Source organism: Theropithecus gelada, chromosome X (genome assembly GCF_003255815.1).
Source record: "Theropithecus gelada isolate Dixy chromosome X, Tgel_1.0, whole genome shotgun sequence".
NCBI classification, from domain to species: domain Eukaryota; kingdom Metazoa; phylum Chordata; class Mammalia; order Primates; family Cercopithecidae; genus Theropithecus; species Theropithecus gelada.
This window is the reverse complement of record NC_037689.1, coordinates 105054017-105075106: the sequence shown is the minus strand read 5'-3', so window position 1 is coordinate 105075106 and position 21090 is coordinate 105054017. Positions and strand designations below refer to the sequence as shown.

The 21090-nt window shown below is 37.0% G+C and overlaps 1 protein-coding gene across 4 annotated transcripts in view; it reads left to right on the top strand.

Annotated features, from left to right (window-relative positions):
• RBM41 (RNA binding motif protein 41) overlaps positions 1–13182 on the top strand; it is a 55130-nt gene extending 41948 nt beyond the window's left edge. For 2 of the 4 annotated variants that reach the window (XM_025373573.1, XM_025373571.1), the window contains 3 exons: positions 5581–5728; positions 7308–7445; positions 9256–13182. In XM_025373573.1, coding sequence (XP_025229358.1) covers positions 5581–5728; positions 7308–7445; positions 9256–9269 — 300 coding nt within the window. In that variant the 3' untranslated portion in view covers positions 9270–13182. Of the gene's footprint in view, positions 1–5580; positions 5729–7307 lie in introns of all 4 variants that reach the window. The other 2 variants (XM_025373572.1, XM_025373570.1) reach the window with 1 other exon arrangement.
• Positions 13183–21090: the final 7908 nt, after the last annotated feature.

Below are 21090 nucleotides of genomic sequence, written 5' to 3'. Positions count from 1 at the left end.
TATTTGGTATCATCTGTGGTTCTGTATGAATTTGGGGATTGTTGTTTCTATTTCTGTAAAAAATGCCATTGGGACTTCGATAGAGATTGCATTAAATCTGTCAACTGCTTTGGATAGTTTGGATATATTAATATTAAGTCCTCTAATCCATGAACACAGGATACCTTTTCATTTATTTGTGTCTTCTTTAATTTCTTTCAGCAACATTTGTAGTTTTCAGTGTACAAGTCTTTCACCTCCTTGGTTAAGTTCTTTCTTCAGTATTGTATTCTTTTCAATACCATTGTAAATGGGATATCTTTCTTAATTTCCTCTTCATATGGTTCATTGATAGTGTATAGAAACCACAACTGAATTTTTCTATGTTGATTTTTTATTCTGCAACTTTACTGAATTTGTTAATTCGTTCTAACTTTTTTGGTTAATTTTTTTCTTTATTATTTCCATTAATATAGTCATAATTCCATGCCAATAATAAAATGGTATAATTAAAACAGAAAAGTGATGTTCTCAAGAGGTCTTCCATTGAAGCTGTTTGAACTATGGGCCAAATAAACATGGTACCACCATTCACCAGGTGGCAGCTTGTCTCAGCTGCAAAGTACCCAAGGGAGAAAAATTAATGTCTTGATTGCTGCACTTGTGAACCTTGATTTATTATTTTATTTATTTTCTTTTTAAAGTTTTTAAATTGACATATAATAATTGTACATATTTATGGGGTACATAGTGATGTTTTGATACATATAATATATAGTGAACAGATCAGGTTAATTAGCTTCTCTACCACCTTAAGCATTTATCATTTCTTCACATTGGGAACATTCAATATCCTTCTTCTAGCTATTCGATACTATATAATATATTATTGTTAACTATAACCATTCTACAGTGGTATAGAACACTAGCACTTGTTCCTGTTATCAAACTGTAATTTTACATCTTTAACAAGTCTCTCCCTATCCTTTCCTTCCTTCCTCCTACCCTTCACAGCCTCTAGTATACTCTGTTCTAGTTTTTACTTCTATGAAATCAATTCTTTTTAGCTCCCACATATAAGTGAAAACCTGCAGTGTTTAACTTTCTGTGCCTGGCTTATTTCACTAAACGTAATGTTCTCTAGTTCCGTCCATGTTGCTCTGAATAACAGAATTTCATTATTTTTATGGCTAAATAGTTTTCCATGGTGTATATATACCGCATTGTTGGGCACCCAGGTTAATTTCATATCTTGGCTGTTGTGAAAAGTGCTGCAATGAATATGAGAATGCTGTTGTCTTTTCAATATACTGATTTCCTTTCCTTTGGATAAATTCTCAGTAGTGGGATTGCTAGATCGTATAGTAGTTCTATTTGTAGTTTGTTGGGGAACCTCCATACTGTTTCCCATAGTAGTTGTAAAAGTTTACAGTCCCACCAACAGTCTATAAGAATTTACTTTTCTCCACATCCTCACCAGCATTTGTTAACTTTTGTCTTTCCAGTAGTAGCCATCCTAACTGGAATGAGATGATGCCTCATTGTGGTTTTGATTTGCATTTTCCTGATGATTAGTGATGTTGAGTATTTTTTCATATATTTGTTGGCAATTTGTATGTCTTCTTTGGAGAAATAGCTGTTTAGATCATTTGCCCATTTTTAAATCAGGTTGTTTGTTTTGATGCTGTTAAGATGTTGAGTCCCTTGTATAGCCTGGATATTAATCCCCTGTTGGGTGAGTAGTTTGCAAATATTTTCTTGCATTCCGTAGGTTGCCTTTTCACTCTGTTGTTTCCTTTGTTTTGCAGAAGATTTTAGTTTAATATAATCCCATTTGTTTATTTTTGCTTTTGTTGCCTGTGCTTTTGAGGTCTTATTCATAAAATCTTTTCCCAGACCAGTGTCCTGAAATGTTTCCCCTATGTTTTTTTTCTAGTAGTTTTATAGTTTCAGGTCTTACGTTTAGGTCTTTGATCTATTTTGAGTTGATTTTTGTATAGGGTAAGAGTTAGGGGTCTGGTTTCATTCTTCATGCATATAGGTATCCAGTTTTCTCAGCACCATTTATCGATGAGACTGTCTTTCTCCAACTGATGTTCTTGGTGCCTTTATTAAAATATTAGTTGGCTGTAGATACGTGGGTCAATTTCTGAGTTACCTATTCTGTTCCATGGTTATATGTGTCTCCTTTTATGCCAGTATCATGCTGTTTTGGTTACTACAGTTTTGTAGTACATTTTGAAGTCTGGTAGTGCAGTTCCTCCCGCTTTGTTATTTTTGTTCAGGATTGCTGTGGCTTCAGAGTCTTTTGTGGTTTCATACAAATTTTAAGATTTTTTTTCTTTTTCTATAAAGAGTGTAATTGGTATTTTGATAGGGATTGCATTAAATCTGTAGGTTGCTTTGGATAGTATGGTCATTTTAACAATGTTCTTTCAATCCATGAACATGGAATGTCTTTCTGTTTGTGTCCTCTTCACTTTTCTTTCATCAGTATTTTGTAGTTTTTCTTGTAGAGGACTCTTACCTCCTTGGTTGAATTCATTTCTAGGCATTTTATTTTGCTTTTTGTAGCTATTGTAAATGAGATTGCCTTCTTGATTTCTTTTTCAGCTAGTTTGCTGTTCGTATATAGAAACGCTACTGAGTTTTGTTTGTTGATTTTGTATCCTGCAACTGTATGGAATTTGTATATCTGTTCTAAGGGCTTTTTGGTAGACTCTTTTAAGTTATTTTTAGGTTTTTCTGTATATAAGATCATGTTGTCTGCAAACAGGGACAATTTCACTTCCTCCTTTTCACTTTGGATGCCTTTTATGTCTTTCCTTTGTCTAATTGCTCTAGCTAAGACTTTCACTACTGTGTTGAATAAGAGTGGTGAGAGTGAGCATTGTTGTCTTTTGCCAGTTCTTAGAGGAAAAACTTTCAGCTTTTCCCTATTCTACTGATGTCTAATTTTTTGTTGTTGTTGAATCTTTAGTGTTTTCTACATGGATGATCATTTCACTGTGAACAGAGATAATTTTACTTCTTTCTTTCTGATTTGGATGCATTTTGTTTCTGTTTCTTGCCTATTTGCTCTGGCTAGAACTTCCAGTACTACGTTGAATAGAAGTGGTGAGAGTAGGTATCCATGCCTTGTTCCTGATCTTAGAGGAAAAGCTTTCAGTTTTTAAATACTGAATATTATGTTAGCTGTGGACTTTACATATATGGCCTTTATTATGTTGAGGTAAATTCCTTCTATTAGTAGTTGAGTGTCTTCATCATGAAACAGTGTTGAATTTTGTCAAATGCTTTGTCTGCATCTATTGAGATGATCGTGTAATTTTTATATTTTGTTCTGTTAATGTGTTGAATTACATTGATCAATTTTTGTGTGTTGAATCATCCTTGCATCCCAGGGATAAATCCCCCTTGGTCATTGTGTATGATCTTTTTAATGTGCTGTTGAATTTGGTTTGGTAATATTTTGTTGAGGATTTTTACATCTGTTTATTAAGGATATTGGTCTGTATTTTTCTTATAATGTTTTTGTCTAGGTTGGTCTCAGGGTAATCCTGGCCTTATAGAATAGCTAGCATATAGTTTATAGTTGGATTTTGTTTATCCATTCAGGTACTCTGTCTTTTGGGGAGTTTATTAATATTTAATGTAATTATTGCTAGCAAAGGACTTACTATTGCCATTTGTTAATTGTTTTCTCTCTCTCTTGTACCTCTTTTGTCTCTCCCTCTCAGCTGTCTTCCTTTATGGTTCATTGGGGTTTTTTTGTAGTGATATACTTTTATATCTTTCCCATTTTCCTCTGTATGTCTTTTATAGGTATAGGTCATGGTAAAACAATTTGTTTTAAGCTGATAACATCTTAAGTTCAATCACATATAAGAGCTCATTTTTGTTCTCTTGAATTGTTTTTTTGTTTTTTTTTTTTGTTGTTGTTGTTGTTGTTTTTGAGACAGGGTCTCACTTTGTTGCCCAGGCTGGAGTGTGGTGGTGTGGTGTGATCGTAGTTCACTACAGCCTCAAACTCCTGAGTTCCAGTAATCCTCCTGCCTCAGTCTCCCAAATAGCTGGGACTTGTAAAATTGGCCAGGTGTGGTGGTGCATGCTGTTTGCTCACAAGTAGCACATGCCACTCTGTCTCTTTTGTAAAGACAGTGTCTCACTGTGTTGCCCAGACTGATTTCAAACTCCTGGACTCAAGCGATTCTCTCACCTCAGCCTCCCAAAGCACTGGGATTACAGGGGTAAGCCACCGCACCCACCCTCCCATGGCTAATAGGTAGAATAATTTCTCTTATTTTTCTGAGGATATTAGTTATGGTTTGTTGAAGTTTTTTCCTATTTGCTTTCTTTTCTTTGTTTGTTGTGTTCTCTCTTTCACATTAGAGGATTTCCTAAGATGCCTGATAATCGATGCCCAACTTTATAAGTAGGAACTAAAAAGCAGATTGGAATCTCTGAGCACACAAGTGGTACTTGTTGACTTTGAGCTTTACTTTAAAGTGGTCTGGCTGGACCATTTGTTAGATAAATTCCTTATCCCAAGTCCGTGTTTTTATATCTTTCCTCCTAGGACTTACCAGTTTTCCCAGAGAAGACTGTTCCAAAATCTTTCTTATGAGGGTACTACCAGCATTCTAGGAGCCAAATGGCAGAAAAGGTCTGGGAGGACCTCAACATTTAGTATGCATTCGTTCTCTTAGTCTCCTTGCTTTCAGAAACAGGGTTCACATCTTCAGCCATGTATGGCATTCCCCATCTTCTGACAATGAGCCTCAAGTATTCTACCAGAATCGGCAAGTTATCTTTTACCCCATAGCATGTTGTGAGGGAGGGTATTTAAAAATCATATTGGCTTTTAGACAGCTTTCAACTGACCTGCCTTATTTTAACCCCATCCCTTCACATTTATTTCTGAAAGTAAGTGAAATTATCGGTTCCTGAACTATTTAAGGATTCTTAAGTGGTGACAGGTGTGTTCTTGGCTTTCTCCACTACCAGTTTAAAATTCAACTTTCTTCAGTGTGCTGAGTTGGTTCCTGCTCATCCAATTATTTTTCATCTTCCAGATTATTATTGCTGTTGTCTCCTTTTCTTGTTCCTCCTGACCTTGTTAGTTTGTGTTTTTTGTTTTTTTTTTAAGTGCCCATAGTTTTAGAGAGTTTACTGGATGGAATGAAATTAAATGAATGTGTTCAATCCACCATTTTTATGTGAAACTAATTGTAATTGTAATCATAATGAAAGAATTGCCTTACGGCTGGGCATGGTGTCTCACGCCTGTAATCCCAGCACTTTGAGAGGCCAAGGCGTGTGGATCACCTGAGGTTGGGAGTTCGAGACTAGCCTGGACAACATGGTAAAACTCCATCTCAACTAAAAATACAAAAATTAGCCAGGTATGACTGTAATCACAGCTACTGGGGAGGTTGAGGCATGAGAATTGCTTGAACCCAAGAGACCAAGATTGCAGTGAGCCGAGATTGCGCCACTGCACTCCAACCTAGGTGACAGAGTGAGACTTTGTCTCAAAAAGAAAAAGAATTGCCTTACCTCCTTTTTATGATATTTTGGTTGATTCTCAATTTGTTTTAGGTGTTATACCTGAAGAACCTTAGCCCTCGGGTGACTGAAAGAGATCTTGTGTCATTGTTCGCTCGGTTCCAGGAGAAAAAAGGACCTCCAATTCAATTCCGAATGATGACTGGACGAATGAGGGGCCAGGCTTTTGTCACCTTTCCCAGTAAGTAGTTTCATCCAGATGATTACTCAGTTGCCCCTCAGTTCGCTAGAGACTACCTATAACCTCTCTAATTTAGATATAGTACTTTGATTTCTCCACAGCATGTGAGAACAAGAGAAGGAACGAAAAATATGTTTTCAGTATTTCTTTCTCTTTCCTCTCCTCCATTGACAGTGCATGGCCACACTACCCCAGTGTCCTCAGGTTTTCCCAGTCTTGGTACTTCCTTCTTACCCTACCAAAATCTGTACTCCCTTTACTGACAACAGTATTTCTGGTCCAAGTTATAATTAGATTACTCATTAATTAGTGTATTAGTATTCTGATCAGAACACATGTACTTGCCTTATGCACTGTTCCTTTAGGACTAAGTGAGCACAAGCTAATATACTAATTTATTACTTATTCATAATTAGTAGATGATGATATAGTCTTCTAAGTATTATTTGCATATTAATTAATGCATAGCTTCTAATCCAATGGGAAGAATAATATAAGAATTTCAGTTTCTGTGACAGACCAGATAATATGTTGTTTTGGGGGAAGGCTTTGTAGCCTTCATTGTACCTCTCATTGTCCCTAAAGTATCGTCATTTCTAAATAGCCTATTAATCTATATGTAGGCAAGTGGTTTTACACATGAGTACTGCCAAACTCCCCTCCATTGTTTTCATACAGTCTTGTGTCATCTTTCCTATCATACTGAAAGTTTCTAAATGCTCTGTAACTGTGGTTTTCAGTCTTTTCAAGTGTAAGAACCCCTTTTAAATTTAAAAAACAGTTTATGGGCGCCCCACATAATACGATGTATTAATTGAAAAAATACATAATAAAAAGGCTTTTAAAGCAAGTACTTTAAAATGTATAGCTGTTTTACTAATCTTGAAAGCTATACACTTAAAAAAATTTGTAGTACATATATATATGAAACAAAATTGGTTCAGTCTACTTGTCTACTTATGATTCCACAAACTCCTGGCCATAAATCATCCCTTCCTTATTTCTTACATCCAGACTCTTAGACCCATAAGTTGAATACTCCTGGCATATGTATATATTCTCACATTTCAACCTTCCATATGCCTACAAGGGTTCTTATACTTATTTATCCCAATAAGGTGGCCCAGAACCACTCTCCCACTAAAAAAAAAAAAAAAATAGAAGTAGCAAAGTGCTCTCAATAACATGATAACTTTTTTTGCGTTACTCATTTTGAAAATGATTGATTCTAATAATACCTATAATCTGTTACCTAAGGTAGAGGCTTATATATAATTACTAATAACTTAGACTTCTTTAGCACACTACCTATATCTTTGTTTCTCTACTTATTTCTTTGAATTAGGAGACACCCTCAAACACCCATTTTGAGTTATTATTATTATTATTATTATTAGTCATTAATTTAATTTTGCTGAATAATGCAAATGGGAGATTATAGAAAAAATGATAAAAATCAAATGACTATATGGCCTTATAGCTTACATTTAACTCCAAGGCAAAATAACCTAAACTAGACCTGGAATAGAATTGAATTGTTCAGTCCTATGTAAATTGAAATTTTTTCTTTCTCTTTTAGATAAGGAGATAGCATGGCAAGCACTGCATCTAGTAAATGGATATAAACTACGTGGGAAAATATTGGTTATAGAGTTTGGAAAGAACAAAAAGCAACGGTCAAATCTCCAAGCGACTTCTCTCATATCATGTGCTACAGGTAGCACTACAGAAATCAGTGGTAGCTAGAATATATATAGATTGTGGGTCCTGGATGGTCTTTCTTGAATTGGAATCTTGGATCTAGGATTTATGTATAGACACCAGTTTGTTTGGAGTTGAAGAGGAAAAACTAACTGAGGGAGGGGAAAAAAAGTAATTAGGACAACCCCTTTCAGCTTTTGGAGAGAACTGGTAGAAAACATTTTCTTTTATATAATTGAAGACTATATAGGACAGATGATATGCTGAATATGAAGGGTAGAGTGTAAAGAGTATTATTTTCTCAGGATAAATTAAAAGGGATTATTCCTAAGGATTTTTTAAAATCTTTATAATTTTTCTGGGGTCCTCAGTATTTGTCTCTAGAGATAACATTCTTTCTTAGACTGCTTCCTATATACAGAAACAAAAAACTAATTAAATGTTGAAATATTTATTTACTAGAGGCCATTTGTCCATATTTCATCCACCTAGTAAATAAAAGAGCAGGACCCCAGGCCTAAGCATCAACAAATGCTATTAAGTCAGAACTATCAGCAGTAATAGTAGGTAGTTTCATAAGTCAGTGGACATATTTAATGAATGCTTCCTCCACAAGTTATCAGTCTTCAAAAAGCTATATATTTTTCTAGTGAAATATTTTAGATCAAAATGTTGTTGTTCTCATAGCCATTTAAGCTACCAACCATTGAGTAGCCATTGAATTCAAAGCAATAAACATTGATTAAGTGTCTAATATATGTTAAATATTAGGCATATGAATTTTAGAAGAGGAACATACTAGCAAAGAATACCAAAGGGAAATGGAAAGAAAGAGTTCTCTAGAAAAGAGGATGCCAGTCACAAATCCCCCAGTTGTTTGTTTATGGTTGCTGGAAAATAAAAAGACTATGCAGAGAGGAAGTAGTACAAACTGGAGTCAGACCTGTACAGCCACACTTAACATTGTGTGACCTTGGCAAGTCACTTAATCTGAGCCTCCCATTTTTCATCTATAAAATAAGGATAATAATGCTACTTACCTCATTGGGTTGTGAAGATGAACTGAGATATTATCCAGGCTGAAGAACAGAAAGAAAAAAAATGAATAAAATTAAACAAGAGTATAGAACCCGTGTGACACCATTAAGCATTCCTATATATTTCTAATAGGAGTATAGGAAAAAAGGAAGAGAAAAGAAGGAGCAGAAAAATATTCTAAGAAATAATGGCTCTAAATACCCCCAATTTGATGAGAGACATTAACCTATACATCCCAGAAGAAAAAGAAATTACAAACAGATACATCATAAGAAAAATGCTAAAACCCAAAAACAAAAAGAAAATCTTGGCAGCAATACGAGAAAAATGAGCCATCACTTACCAAGGAACCCAAATAAAATTAACAGTTGACTTTCCCTCAGAAACAGTAGCAGTGGCAGTGGAATAACACATTCAAAGTGTTCAGAGAAAATAACTGTCAACCAATAATCCTATATACAATAAAACTGATTTTCAAAAATGAAGGTGAAATAAAACATCTCTCATAATCAAAAACCAAGAGAATTTGTTGCTGGCAGACCTGACTTACTGGAAATACAAAAGGAAGTTCTTCAGGCTGAAAGCAAGTGACCTCAGACAGTAATCTGAATCTACACACATGCAGAAAAAGAGCACAGGCAAAAATAATTATGTAATTATCAGAAACAATCTATGCATTTTTCTTTTTTCTCTTAACTAATGTAAAAAACAATTGTATAAAACAATATGTATATAGTTGCATTGTTTGGCCTATAACATATAAAATATAATATATTTGCCAATAACAGGACGAAGAAGCTGAATGGAAGCAAAACTGTCTTGTACTAAAGAACTGACTCCAGATAGTAACACAAATCCACAGTAACAAATGGAGAGAATGTGAAATAGGAAATAAGAAGTTTAATATAAAAAAACTATAAACATATACTTATTCTTCTCTCAGCTTCTTTTAAAGATGTAAAATTATATTAAGTAATTAAAATAATGTGTGTTGGGTTTATAATGTATAGAAATAACCTGTATAACAATAATACCACAAAGCGGGGGATGGGTTTATATAGGAATAGGGTTGTTACATTGGAATTAAGTTAGTATTTATCTGAAGCCTATTCAGTTTAGTTAAGATGTGTATGGTAAGCCCTAGAGCAACCACTAAGGAAATAATTTTTAAAAATCAAAAATATTATTAAAGAAATAAAAATATCACATTATGAAATACTCAGTGCAAGAGAAGGAATGGAGAAGCAAAAAGCTTGAGGCATATCAAAAACAATAAAATGGCAGTCATGAATCTTCCTGTATCAAAATAACAATAAATGTGCATGGATTAAACAATACTATAAAAGGCAGAGATGTCAGAAACAAGTCTGATTCAACTTCGTGCCATCTATTGGGGACACACTTTAGATTAGAAGATAGATTAAAAGTAAAAGGATGGAAAACAAATATATCACACAGACAACAGCCATAAGAAAGCTGGAGTGGCTATTCTAATACCAGACAAAATAGACTTTTAAAAAAAATTACTGGAGATAAAGAGTAAAATGTTACAATGATAAAAGGGTCAATCCATCAGGAAGATGTAACAACTATAAATATATATGCACCTAACGGTACAGCCCAAAATACATGAAGCGAAAACTGAAAGGAAAGAAGAAATAGATAAGTCCATAAAAAGAGCTGGAATATTCATTACCCCTTTTTCAATAATAGAGCACCTAGACAGAAGATAAACTAGGAAATAGAAGACTTGAACAACATTGTAAGGCAAATTGACCTTAAAGACATCTATATAACTTTCCACCCAACATCAGAATACATATTCTTCTCAAGTGCATATGAAACATCTCCAAAGTAGGCCATAAGTTAAAACATAAAACAAGCCTTAATAAATATAAGGGGACTGAAATCATGCAAAGCGTGTCCTCTGACCACATGGGACAAAGTTAGAAAACAACGGAAAGTTGGGAAACTCACAAATATGTGGAAATCAGACATACTTGTAAGTGACTGGCTGGGTGCAGTAGTTCACACCTGGAATCTCAGCACTTTGGCAGGCCGAAGTGGGAGGATGCCTTGGATCCCTTGAGACCAGGAATTCAAAACCAGCCTGGGCAACCCATCAAGACCCTGTCATTACCAAAAAAAAAAAAGAAGAAAAAAAACTGTGTCAAAAAAATCATAAGGGAAATTACAAAATTCTTTGAGATGAATGATAATGAAGACACAACACACCAAAACTTACAAGATGCAGCTAAAGCAGTGTTTACAGGGAAGTGTATAGGTGTAAATGCCTATACTTAAGAAGAAAGGCCGGGCACGGTGGCTCACGCCTGTAATCCCAGCACTTTGGGAGGCCAAGGCAGGCGGATCACGAGGTCAGGAGATCTAGACCATCCTGGATAACACGGTGAAACCCCGCCTCTACTAAAAATACAAAAAATTAGCCGGGTGTGGTGGTGGGCAGCTGTAGTCCCAGCTACTCGGGAGGCTGAGGCAGGAGAATGGCATGAACCTGGGAGGTGGAGCTTGCAGTGAGCCAAGATTGCGCCACTGCACTCAAGCCTGGGCAACAGAGTGGGACTCTGTCTCAAAAAAAATAAAAAAAAGAAGAAAGACCATAGCACTAACCTCATTTTACACTTTAAGACCCTGGAAAAAGAAGAGCAAACTAAACCTAGAGCCAGGAGAAAGAAGGAAATACAAAAGATTAGATGAGTATAAATGAAATAGAGCAAAAAAAACTAGAGAAAAATCAATGAAACCAAAAGTTGATTCTATAAAAAGATCAATAAAACCGACACACCTTCTGCTAGATTGACCAGGAAAAAAGAAGAATCAAATTACTAAAATCAGAAATGAAGGAGAGAACATTTCAACTGAACTTGTAGAAATAAAAAAGATTATGAAAGCATATTATGATTAATTTTATGTCAATAAATTATCATAGATGAAGTGTACAAATTCCTAGGAAGACACAAACTGCCAAAACCAACTCAGAAGTAGAAAACTTGAATAAACCTATATCAAGTAAGTAGGTTAAATGAGTTTTTTAAAAGATACCCACAAAGAAGAGCCCTGGCTCAAATAGCTTCTTAAATGAATTCTACAAAACTTTTAATGAAAAATTAATACAAATTCTTCACAAACTCTTTCAAAAAGTAGAAGAGTGGTGAACACTTCTGACACATACTACAACATGGAAGAACTCAGAATATGCTCAGTGCAAGAAGCCAGTCACAAAAGACTACATGTTATATGATACTATTTATATGAAGTGTCTAGAATTGGCAAATACATAGAGATAGAAAGTTGATTAGTGGTTGCTTAGGGCTAGCACAGAGTTGGGGGGAATGGGAAGGGCTGGGGGGAATGGGAAGGGCTGGAGGTAACAGCTGAAGTGTATGAAGTTTCTTTAGAGGTTGATGAAAGTGTTCTAAAATTGGTCATGGTGGTGATTTCACAACTCTGAATATACTAAAAACCAGGAATTGTACACTTTAAATGGGTGAATTGTGTGGTTTATGAATTATATCTCAATAAAACTCACGAAAGTAGGGATGTCCATCAGTAGGAAAATGGGTAAATAACTTATGGTACGTCTATTTAGTACAATACTATGCAGCCATTAAAATAGTGAAGTGTATCTATGAATATATTATGACCTATACTCATGTCCAAGGTTGTGTATTAAGTTAAAAAACAAGATGCAGAAATATGTATAGTACAAATACATTTTTATGCAAAAGCATTCATTTATGTATTGTATGTATGTATATAAGTATTTCTGAATAAATTTACGAAAAAGCTGGGAAATAGACATAGAAAGTTGTAAACCTTTGGAAGTGGGATTGAATAGGCTGAAGGAGGACTTTTACTTTGTAAAATTTTTAAAGTGGTGTCATTTTGGGGTGATTTTTACTTTTTTCAGTGTTTTTTTTTTTTTTTTTTTTAACTAAAAAGAAATTTAAAAAAAAAATATTCTGCCAATGGCATGGCTTCCAGAATATTTTTCAGGCCTACTCTGGGGATATCATCTGACTATACTCAGGACAAACTCCTATTCCTTTGATATACTGCTCACTTAGGATTAACAGTCCAATTTCAGACATAGTTAAGTGACAAGGAATAAATTATCCTGATACAGCCTCTGATGCATGTTACCAGGGGCATACTTCTAAGCTGGACTTTTTAGAAGGAACTGTTTCCTGTTAGGTAGAAAATCTCACCTCTGCTTTTTACTAGACCTACAGACCACTGCAACTGAGGAACATAAAAATGAAGGATATCCTTCAGCTGGTGCATAGATAAACTGTAGTATATCCATGCAATGGAATCCTACTCAGCAATAAAAACTAATGAAATATACATGCAACCACTTGGATGAATCTTAAATGCATTTTACTAAGTAAAAGAAGCCAAACTCAAAAGGCTACTTACTGTTTGATTTCATTCATATTATTTTATCAAAAAGCAAAACAATAGGAATGGAGAAAAAACTTCAATGGATGTCAGGGGTTAAGGTTGGAATGCTCCTTGACTACAAAGTGGTAGCACAAGGAATTTGTCTTAATAATTGAAATTTTCTGTGTCTTAATTGTAGTTATGTAAGTGTATGCATTTGTCAAAACCCATAGGCTTATACACTAAAAAGGATGAATTTTACTGTGTGTACTTTTTTTAAATAAATGTTATTTTTATGGAGGAAAGAAAAACTTGGAGAGACAGTCATTTCTATTAAGTAGTGTTTTTATTCTGTGGTCTTTTGTTTACAGTTGAAAACTTAAAGCCACTTTGCTACTTTTCTTATTTTCTGTCCACAGGTCAGCAGAAATCATCAGTTAGAAACATCCATAGGCCAGGCACAGTGGCTCATGCGAGTAATCCCAACACTTTGGGAGGCCAAGGTGGGAGGATCACTTGATGCTGGGAGTTCAAGAGCAGACTGGGCAACATAGCAAGACTGTCTCTAAAAAAAAGAAAGGAAAAAATTTGTATACACATATACATATAAGGCCACCGTTTTAAAAAATAAAAAGACAAGCTGGAAAATATATTTATCCCATACAAGGAGCTAATTTCTTAGTGTACAATGTATATAACTTTTTAGTATACAAAACAAATCCAATAAAAAAGTGGGAAAAGGAAATTTGTTGAAAAGAAAATATAAATGACCAATGAACTAAGACAAATGCTCAGAGTAGTAATGCAAATTAAGACAGTGGGCTCTCATTTTCAAAAAGCCTTTTGGATTTATAGAAAAGTTGTAAAAATAGTGAGAGAGTTCTCATATATCCTCACTCAACTTCCCCTAATGCTAACATCTTACTTAACTATAGTGCAATTATCAAAATCAGGAAACTAATATTGATACAACACTATTAACTATATTAGACCTTATTTGAATTTTGCCAGTTGTCCCATTAATGTCCTTTCCTGATCAAGGATCAAATCTAGGATCCCACATTGCATTTTGTTATCTCCTTATTCTGTTCCTATTTGTGACAGTTCTCAGTCTGTCTTTGATGACCATGACAATTTTAAAGAGTACTGGTCAGTTATATTGTATAATGTCCCTAATGAGGGTCTGTCTGATGTTTTTTCATGTTTTGTGTTTTTGGTGAGAATGCCACCAAAGTGATTTTTAGCCCTTTTTAGTGCATTATATCAGGACGTATTTGATGATAATTTTTAATACTGGTGATGTTAACCTTGATCATTTGGTTAAAGGGGTGTTTGCTGGATTTCTTTACTGTAAAGTTACAGTTTTCCTCTTTACAATTACTAAATATATTCTGGATGATGCATTGAGACTGTTCAGATATTCTGTTTCCCATCATACTTTTGCCCACTAATTTTAGCATTCATCAATGGTTCTTGATAGCAGCAATTATTAAGGTAGTGTTTACCTAGTGGGGATTGTCTTAGTCTGTTTGTGCTACTATAACAACAAAAAAAAATGGAGGCAGGGTAATTTTTAAAGAACAGATATTTATTTCTCACAGTTCTGGAAGCTAGGAAGTCCAAGATCAAGGTGCTGGCAGGTTCAGTGTCTGTTGAAGGCTATTCTCTCCTTCCAAAATGTGTCTGCTGAAGGCTGTTCTCTCCTTCCACTTTGTTGCTGCATCCTCCAGAGGGGAAGAACGCTGCTCCCTTTTATGGCAGAAGGTACAGAAGGGTAAAAAGGGCAAACCCCTTTTTATGATGTCATTGATCCCAATCATGAGGGCTCTACCCTCATGACTTAATCATCTCCTAGAGACCTGCCTCTTAATACTATCACATTGATCACACTGATGATTAAGTTTCAGCATATGAATTTGGGGAGGCACATTCAGACAACAGCAGTGATTTTCTTTTTTTTTCTCACTCTCTATATTGAAATTCTTTAAGGAAGATGTCCCATCTCCTGCTTATTTTCTCATGTATTTATATCAGCATGGATGTTTATTTTACTCTATGGCTTATAACCTAATATTCTTCTACCTTTGGCCATTAGGAGCTCCTTCAGGTTGGCCCCTCTATTCTTAAACATATCCCATTTTCTGCCCACTTCCTTGTTTTGTGGCACCACAAGATGTTCCAGGCTCATTTTGTTTTTTCCCTACCCTAGCACTGGAATTAATCATTTCTGCATTGATTCCTACTTCCTTTTATTGGGAAATGATTTTTAGAAACCAAGATCTGGGCACTAGATGTTGATTTGCCATTTTTTAACCTGTCAGAGTGTCAGATATAAAATTTGATAACACTAAATATTGCCAAGGGTATGGAAAATAGACACTCTTGTACACTTTGGATGGGAGTATAAATAAGTATAACCTTTGGGGAGGGCATTTGGCAGTATCTATTAAAATTTTAAGTATGTAGATCTAGAAAATCTACTTTTTGATCTCTATTACGTAGAAATACTTACATGTGTTCAAAGAGATAGGCACAAGAATATTCATTGCATCATTATAATAGCATAAACCTGGAAACAAAATTTCATCAATAGGGAACTGATTGGTTTAAAATTAGGTACAACTGTGCAATAAAATATCATGTTGGCAGTCAAACGAGAACTTCCTCATTGTTTGTTTAATTTAATTTAATTTTAAGTTCCAGGATACATATGCAGGACGTGCAGGTTTGTTACATAGGTAAACATGTGCCATGGTGGTTTGCTGCACTTATCAGCCCATCACCTAGGTGTTAACCCCCACATGCATTAACTATTTATCCTGATGCTTTTCCTCCCCTTTCCCCTCAACTCCCACCCCACAGGCCCCAGTGTGTGTTGCTCTCCTACCTGTGTCCATGTGTTGTGCACTTTAAAATTGTCTAGATGGTTACTTTTAGCCGCCCGTTCAGAAACCTTGTGCCACTGAGCCACCCAAGCGCTCTTAAATTTCCTCGCTACCTGTGGCTACAAGGTTTCCAAACCAAAGGCTCAGCTCTGCTCACAGCAGTTTAAATACTTAGGGCTAAAATTATCCAAAGGTACCAGGGCCCTGAGTGAAGAATGTATCCAGCCTATACTGGCTTATCCTAATCCCAAAACCCTAAAGTAACTAAGAGGGTTCTTTGGCATAACAGGTTTCTGCCGAATATAGATTCCCAGGTACGGCGAAATAGACCGTTATAAACACTAATTAAGGAAACTCAGAAAGCCAATACTCACTTAGTAAGATGGACACCTGAAGCAGAAGCGGCTTTCCAGGCCCTGAAGAAGACCCTAACCCAAGCCCCAATGTTAAGCTTGCCAACGGGGCAAGACTTTTCTTTATATGTCACAGAAAAAAATAGGAATAGCTCTAGGAGTCCTTACACAGGCCCGAAGGATGAGCTTGCAATCCATGGCATACCTGAGTAAGGAAATTGATGTGGTGGCAAAGAGTTGGCCTCATTATTTACGGGTAGTGGCAGCAGTAGCAGTCTTAGTATCTGAAGCAGTTAAAATAATACGGGGAAGAGATCTTGCTGTGTGGAATCTCATGATGTGAACAGCATACTCACTGCTAAAGGAGACTTGTGGCTGTCAGACAACTGTGAGGAAAGTAATTAAAATCATAAATCCCCATGGCCCTCCCTTATCATATTTTTCTCTTTACTGTTATCTTACCCCCTTTGACTCTCACTGCACCCCCTCCATGCCGCTGTATGGCCAGTAGCTCCCCTTACCAAGAGTTTCTATGGAGAATGCGGCTTCCTGGAAATATTGATGCCCCATCGTATAGGAATTTATCTAAGGGAAACCCCACCTTCACTGCCCACACACATATGCCCCGCAACTACTATAACTCTGCCACTCTTTGCATGCATGCAAGCAAATACTCATTATTGGACAGGGAAAACGATTAATCCTAATTGTCCTGGAGGACTTGGAGCCACTGTCTGTTGGACTTACTTCACCCATACCGGTATGTCTGATGGGGGTGGAGTTCAAGATCAGGCAAGAGAAAAACATGTAAAAGAAGTACTCTCCCAACTGACCTGGGTACATAGCACCCCTAGCCCCAACAAAGGACTAGATCTCTCAAAAGTACATGAAACCCTCTGTACCCATACTCACCTGGTGAACCTGTTTAATACCACCCTTACTGGGCTCCATGAGGTCTCGGCCCAAAACCCTACTAACTGTTGGATGTGCCTCCCCCTGCACTTCAGGCCGTACGTTTCAATCCCTGTACCTGAACAATGGAACAACTTCAGCACAGAAATAAATACCACTTCCGTTTTAGTAGGACCTCTTGTTTCCAATCTGGAAATAACCCATACCTCAAACCTCACCTGTGTAAAATTTAACAATACTATAGATACAACCAACTCCCAGTGCATCAGGTGGGTAACTCCTCCCACACAAATAGTCTGCCTACCCTCAGGAATATTTTTTGTCTGTGGTATCTCAGACTATTGTTTGAATGGCTCTTCAGAATCTATGTGCTTCCTCTCATTCTTAGCGCCCCCTGTGACCATCTACACTGAACAAGTTTTATACAATCATGTCGTTCCTAAGCCCCACAACAAAAGAGTACCATTCTTCCTTTTGTTATCAGAGCAGGAGTGCTAGGTGGGCTAGGTACTGGCATTGGTGGTATCACAACCCCTACTCAGTTCTACTACAAATTATCTCAAGAACTAAATGGTGACATGGAACGGGTTGCCAACTCCCTGGTTACCTTGCAAGGTCAACTTAACCCCTAGCAGCAGTAGTCCTTCAAAATCGAAGAGCTTTAGACTTGCTAACTGCTGAAAGAGGGGGAACCTCTTTATTTTTAGGGGAAGAATGCTGTTATGTTAATCAATCTGGAATCGTCACTGAGAAAGTTAGAGAAATTGGAGATCAAATACAATGTGGAGCAGAGGAGCTTCAAAACACCGGACCCTGGGACCTCCTCAGCCAATGGATGCCCTGGATTCTCCCCTTCTTAGAACCTCTAGCAGGTATAATATTGTTACTCCTCTTTGGACCCTGTATCTTTAACCTCCTTGTTAAGTTTGTTTCTTCCAGAATTGAAGCTGTAAAGCTACAAATCGTTCTTCAGATGGAGCCCCAGATGCCGTCCATGACTAAAATCTACTGCGGACCCCTGGACTGGCCTTCTAGCCCATGCTCTGATGTTAATGACCTTGAAGGCACCCCTCCCAAGGAAATCTCAACTGCACAACCCCTACTATGCCCCAGTTCAGCAGGAAGCAGTTAGAGCGGTCATCAACCAACCTCCCCAATAGCACTTGGGTTTTCCTGTTGAGGGGGGGACTAAGAGACAGGACTAGCTCGATTTCCTAGGCCGACTAAGAATCCCTAAGCCTAGCTGGGAAGGTGATTGCGTCTACCTTTAAACACGGGGCTTGCAACTTAGCTCACACCTGACCAATCAGAGAGCTCACTAAAATGCTAATTAGGCAAAAACAGGAGGTAAAGAAATAGCCAAACATCTATCACCTGAGAGCACAGCGGGAGGGACAATGGTCAGGATATAAACCCAGGCATTTGAGCCAGCAATGGCTATCCTCTTTGGGTCCCCTCCCTTTGTATGGGAGCTCTGTTTTCACTCTGTTAAATACTGCAACTGCAAAAAATAATAATAAAATAAAATAAAATTGTCTAGATGGTAAGTTTTATGTTATGTGTGTTGTCCACATTTTTTAAAAGAGCAAACTTCTTACCATAGTCTACAAAGCCCTATACCAGATCTGGCTATTGACCACCTCTCTGACCTCTTCTCATACTACTCTGCCCTTACACATACAGCAGACATATTGGCATTCTTTCTTTTCTAAGAAGTCAAGCTTCTCCTTACCTTAGCATCTTTGTTCCCTTTGCCTAGAAAGTTGCCCCCCACCAACCCACAACCCCATATGTACACATGGCTGCCTCCTTCATCAGGCCAAATGTCACTTCCCTTAGAAAAGCTTTCTTTGGCTACCTTATTTATATAGAATTTCACCAACTCCCCTCTCAGTCACTTTCTGTCTCATGACCCTGTGTATATCCTTCATACCACTCAACATTATGTGAAATTATCTTACCAATTATTTTCATACTTGATTATCTATTCCCCTATTAAAATATGACCTCCAAGAGGCCGGATGCAGTGGCTCACACCTGTAATCCCAGCACTTTGGGAGGCTGAGGCGTATGGATCACTTGAGGTCAGGAGTTTCAGACCAGCCTGGCCAACATGGTGAAACCCTGTATGTACTAAAAATACAAAAATTAACTGTAAATCGCTTGAACTCGGGAGGTGGAGGCTGCAGTGAGCCGAGATGGCACCACTGCACTCCAGCCTGGGTGAAGAGTGAGACTCTGTCTCAAAAAAAAAAAAAAAACAAAAAAAAAAAACAAAGGATATGACCTCCAAGAAAGTAAAAATATTTTTTAGTTGCCATGTTTCAAGCATCTAGAATGGTGTCATATAGTTGCTTAATAAACAATTGTTGAATTCGTGAATGAGAAGATACACTTGACACATTAGCTAATTCTTACAGTCTTTCCCTCTTCAAACAATTATAGTGAAAAACTTACATGCCAAAAAATATTTCTCCTGTAATACCTGAGCAACCATGGATGTCTTCTGTTCTCTGGTGGAATAAGCTTGTCCATAGTGAGTAGGGTCATCAGTCACAAGTACACTCACAAGATTTTGACTTTCTCTCTGAGAATTTAACTTTCCTTTTTGGCCCAAACTTAAAGAATCAGAATATGAATCCTAAAAGTCCTAGCATTATATGGACTACTATTTGAAAAGTTCAAATGATTCTTGCAGTGAGATAATAATAGTAAGCATAACAATTTACTTACCATTGCTATGCTAACATGTTTTATATAAGTATATCATACAATCTCATCGTTTTTACAAAAACCCTCCCTTGATGTCCTCCCAGCTGGCATCCCATTTGTATACTCCCTTTAATAGTAAAATTTATCCAGAGTTGTTTATACCTTTGTAAAGGCTCACAAGTCTGGCGGGGGCTTCGAGTAGACCCAATTGCAACAGCAGTTCCAATAACATGAAAACAGCTGCGAGGAGCAAAAGGACCCCCAGTATTTCTACCACCTGCATGAGTCTAGTAAGACAAGACACTTGCACAAGTCAAGAAAAGCTGCCTTACTACCCAAAGATAGGCAGCAAGGATAAACAGAAGCCTAGGATCCAGGGTGAGCCGGTCTCTCAAAGGCTCAGAAAAGTGCCCAAGGTGGTTGGAGTCTTGTCTGCACGTACCCTACATTGCACAACAGCTGAGTGACCCCGAAAGTGCTCTGCTCTGGATTTATATATTCTGGATGCCACTTGTCCCACTGAGCACAAATGTTGCAAAACAAAGACATAGCTCAGATTTTTTCACACTTCAACTAAGAGGAAGAGTGGGAAGAACTAGGTTGGCTGAGGTCATCCAGGCATCTGTCCTAGTATAACCTCTTTATCTCCAATTTTCCTCCTTAACTCAGTTTAGTGAGGCTTTTGGCCCTACCAGTTTACTGAAACAACTCTTCAAGGCCACCAGTTGCCAAAAGATGTAATGGCCGTCTTTTTGTCCCCGCTTAACCTATCAGAAGTATTCAACACAGTTGATCACTCCCTCCTTGAAATGTTTTCTTCACCTGGCTACTGTTACACTTTAGTCTTGTATATCTACGTGTATATTTAGCTGCCTACATGATACTTCCACTTAGATGCCTAATACACATGTCAAACTGAGCTCATCCAAAACAGAAATCTTGATACGCTTCCTATTCAAAAACTGGTTCCGTTCTCAATGTTACACCTCCCTAAATGATCCAACTATTCACATGACTGCTAAAGGTAAGAATATTGAAACAACTGTAGTGCTTAGAACAGTACTTGACACATAGAAGGTGAACAATAAATATTAATTGAATGAATTAATAAAATTAATACAATTCTCATAAGCCCATTTCTACTTGATGTAATGGAGTGCAACCCTGCAGGATATAGAAGATAGGAACATACCTCCCTCCTACTGTGATAACAATATATGTATATATGTATGTGTGTGTGTATATATATACATAGAGAGAGAGAGAGAGAGAGAGAGCGCGCGGGTGGGGTGAAGTCCTTTCTATGTGAGTGGAGATTAATGACCACTTTCCTTCCATGGGCATCTGCCGAGTCTGG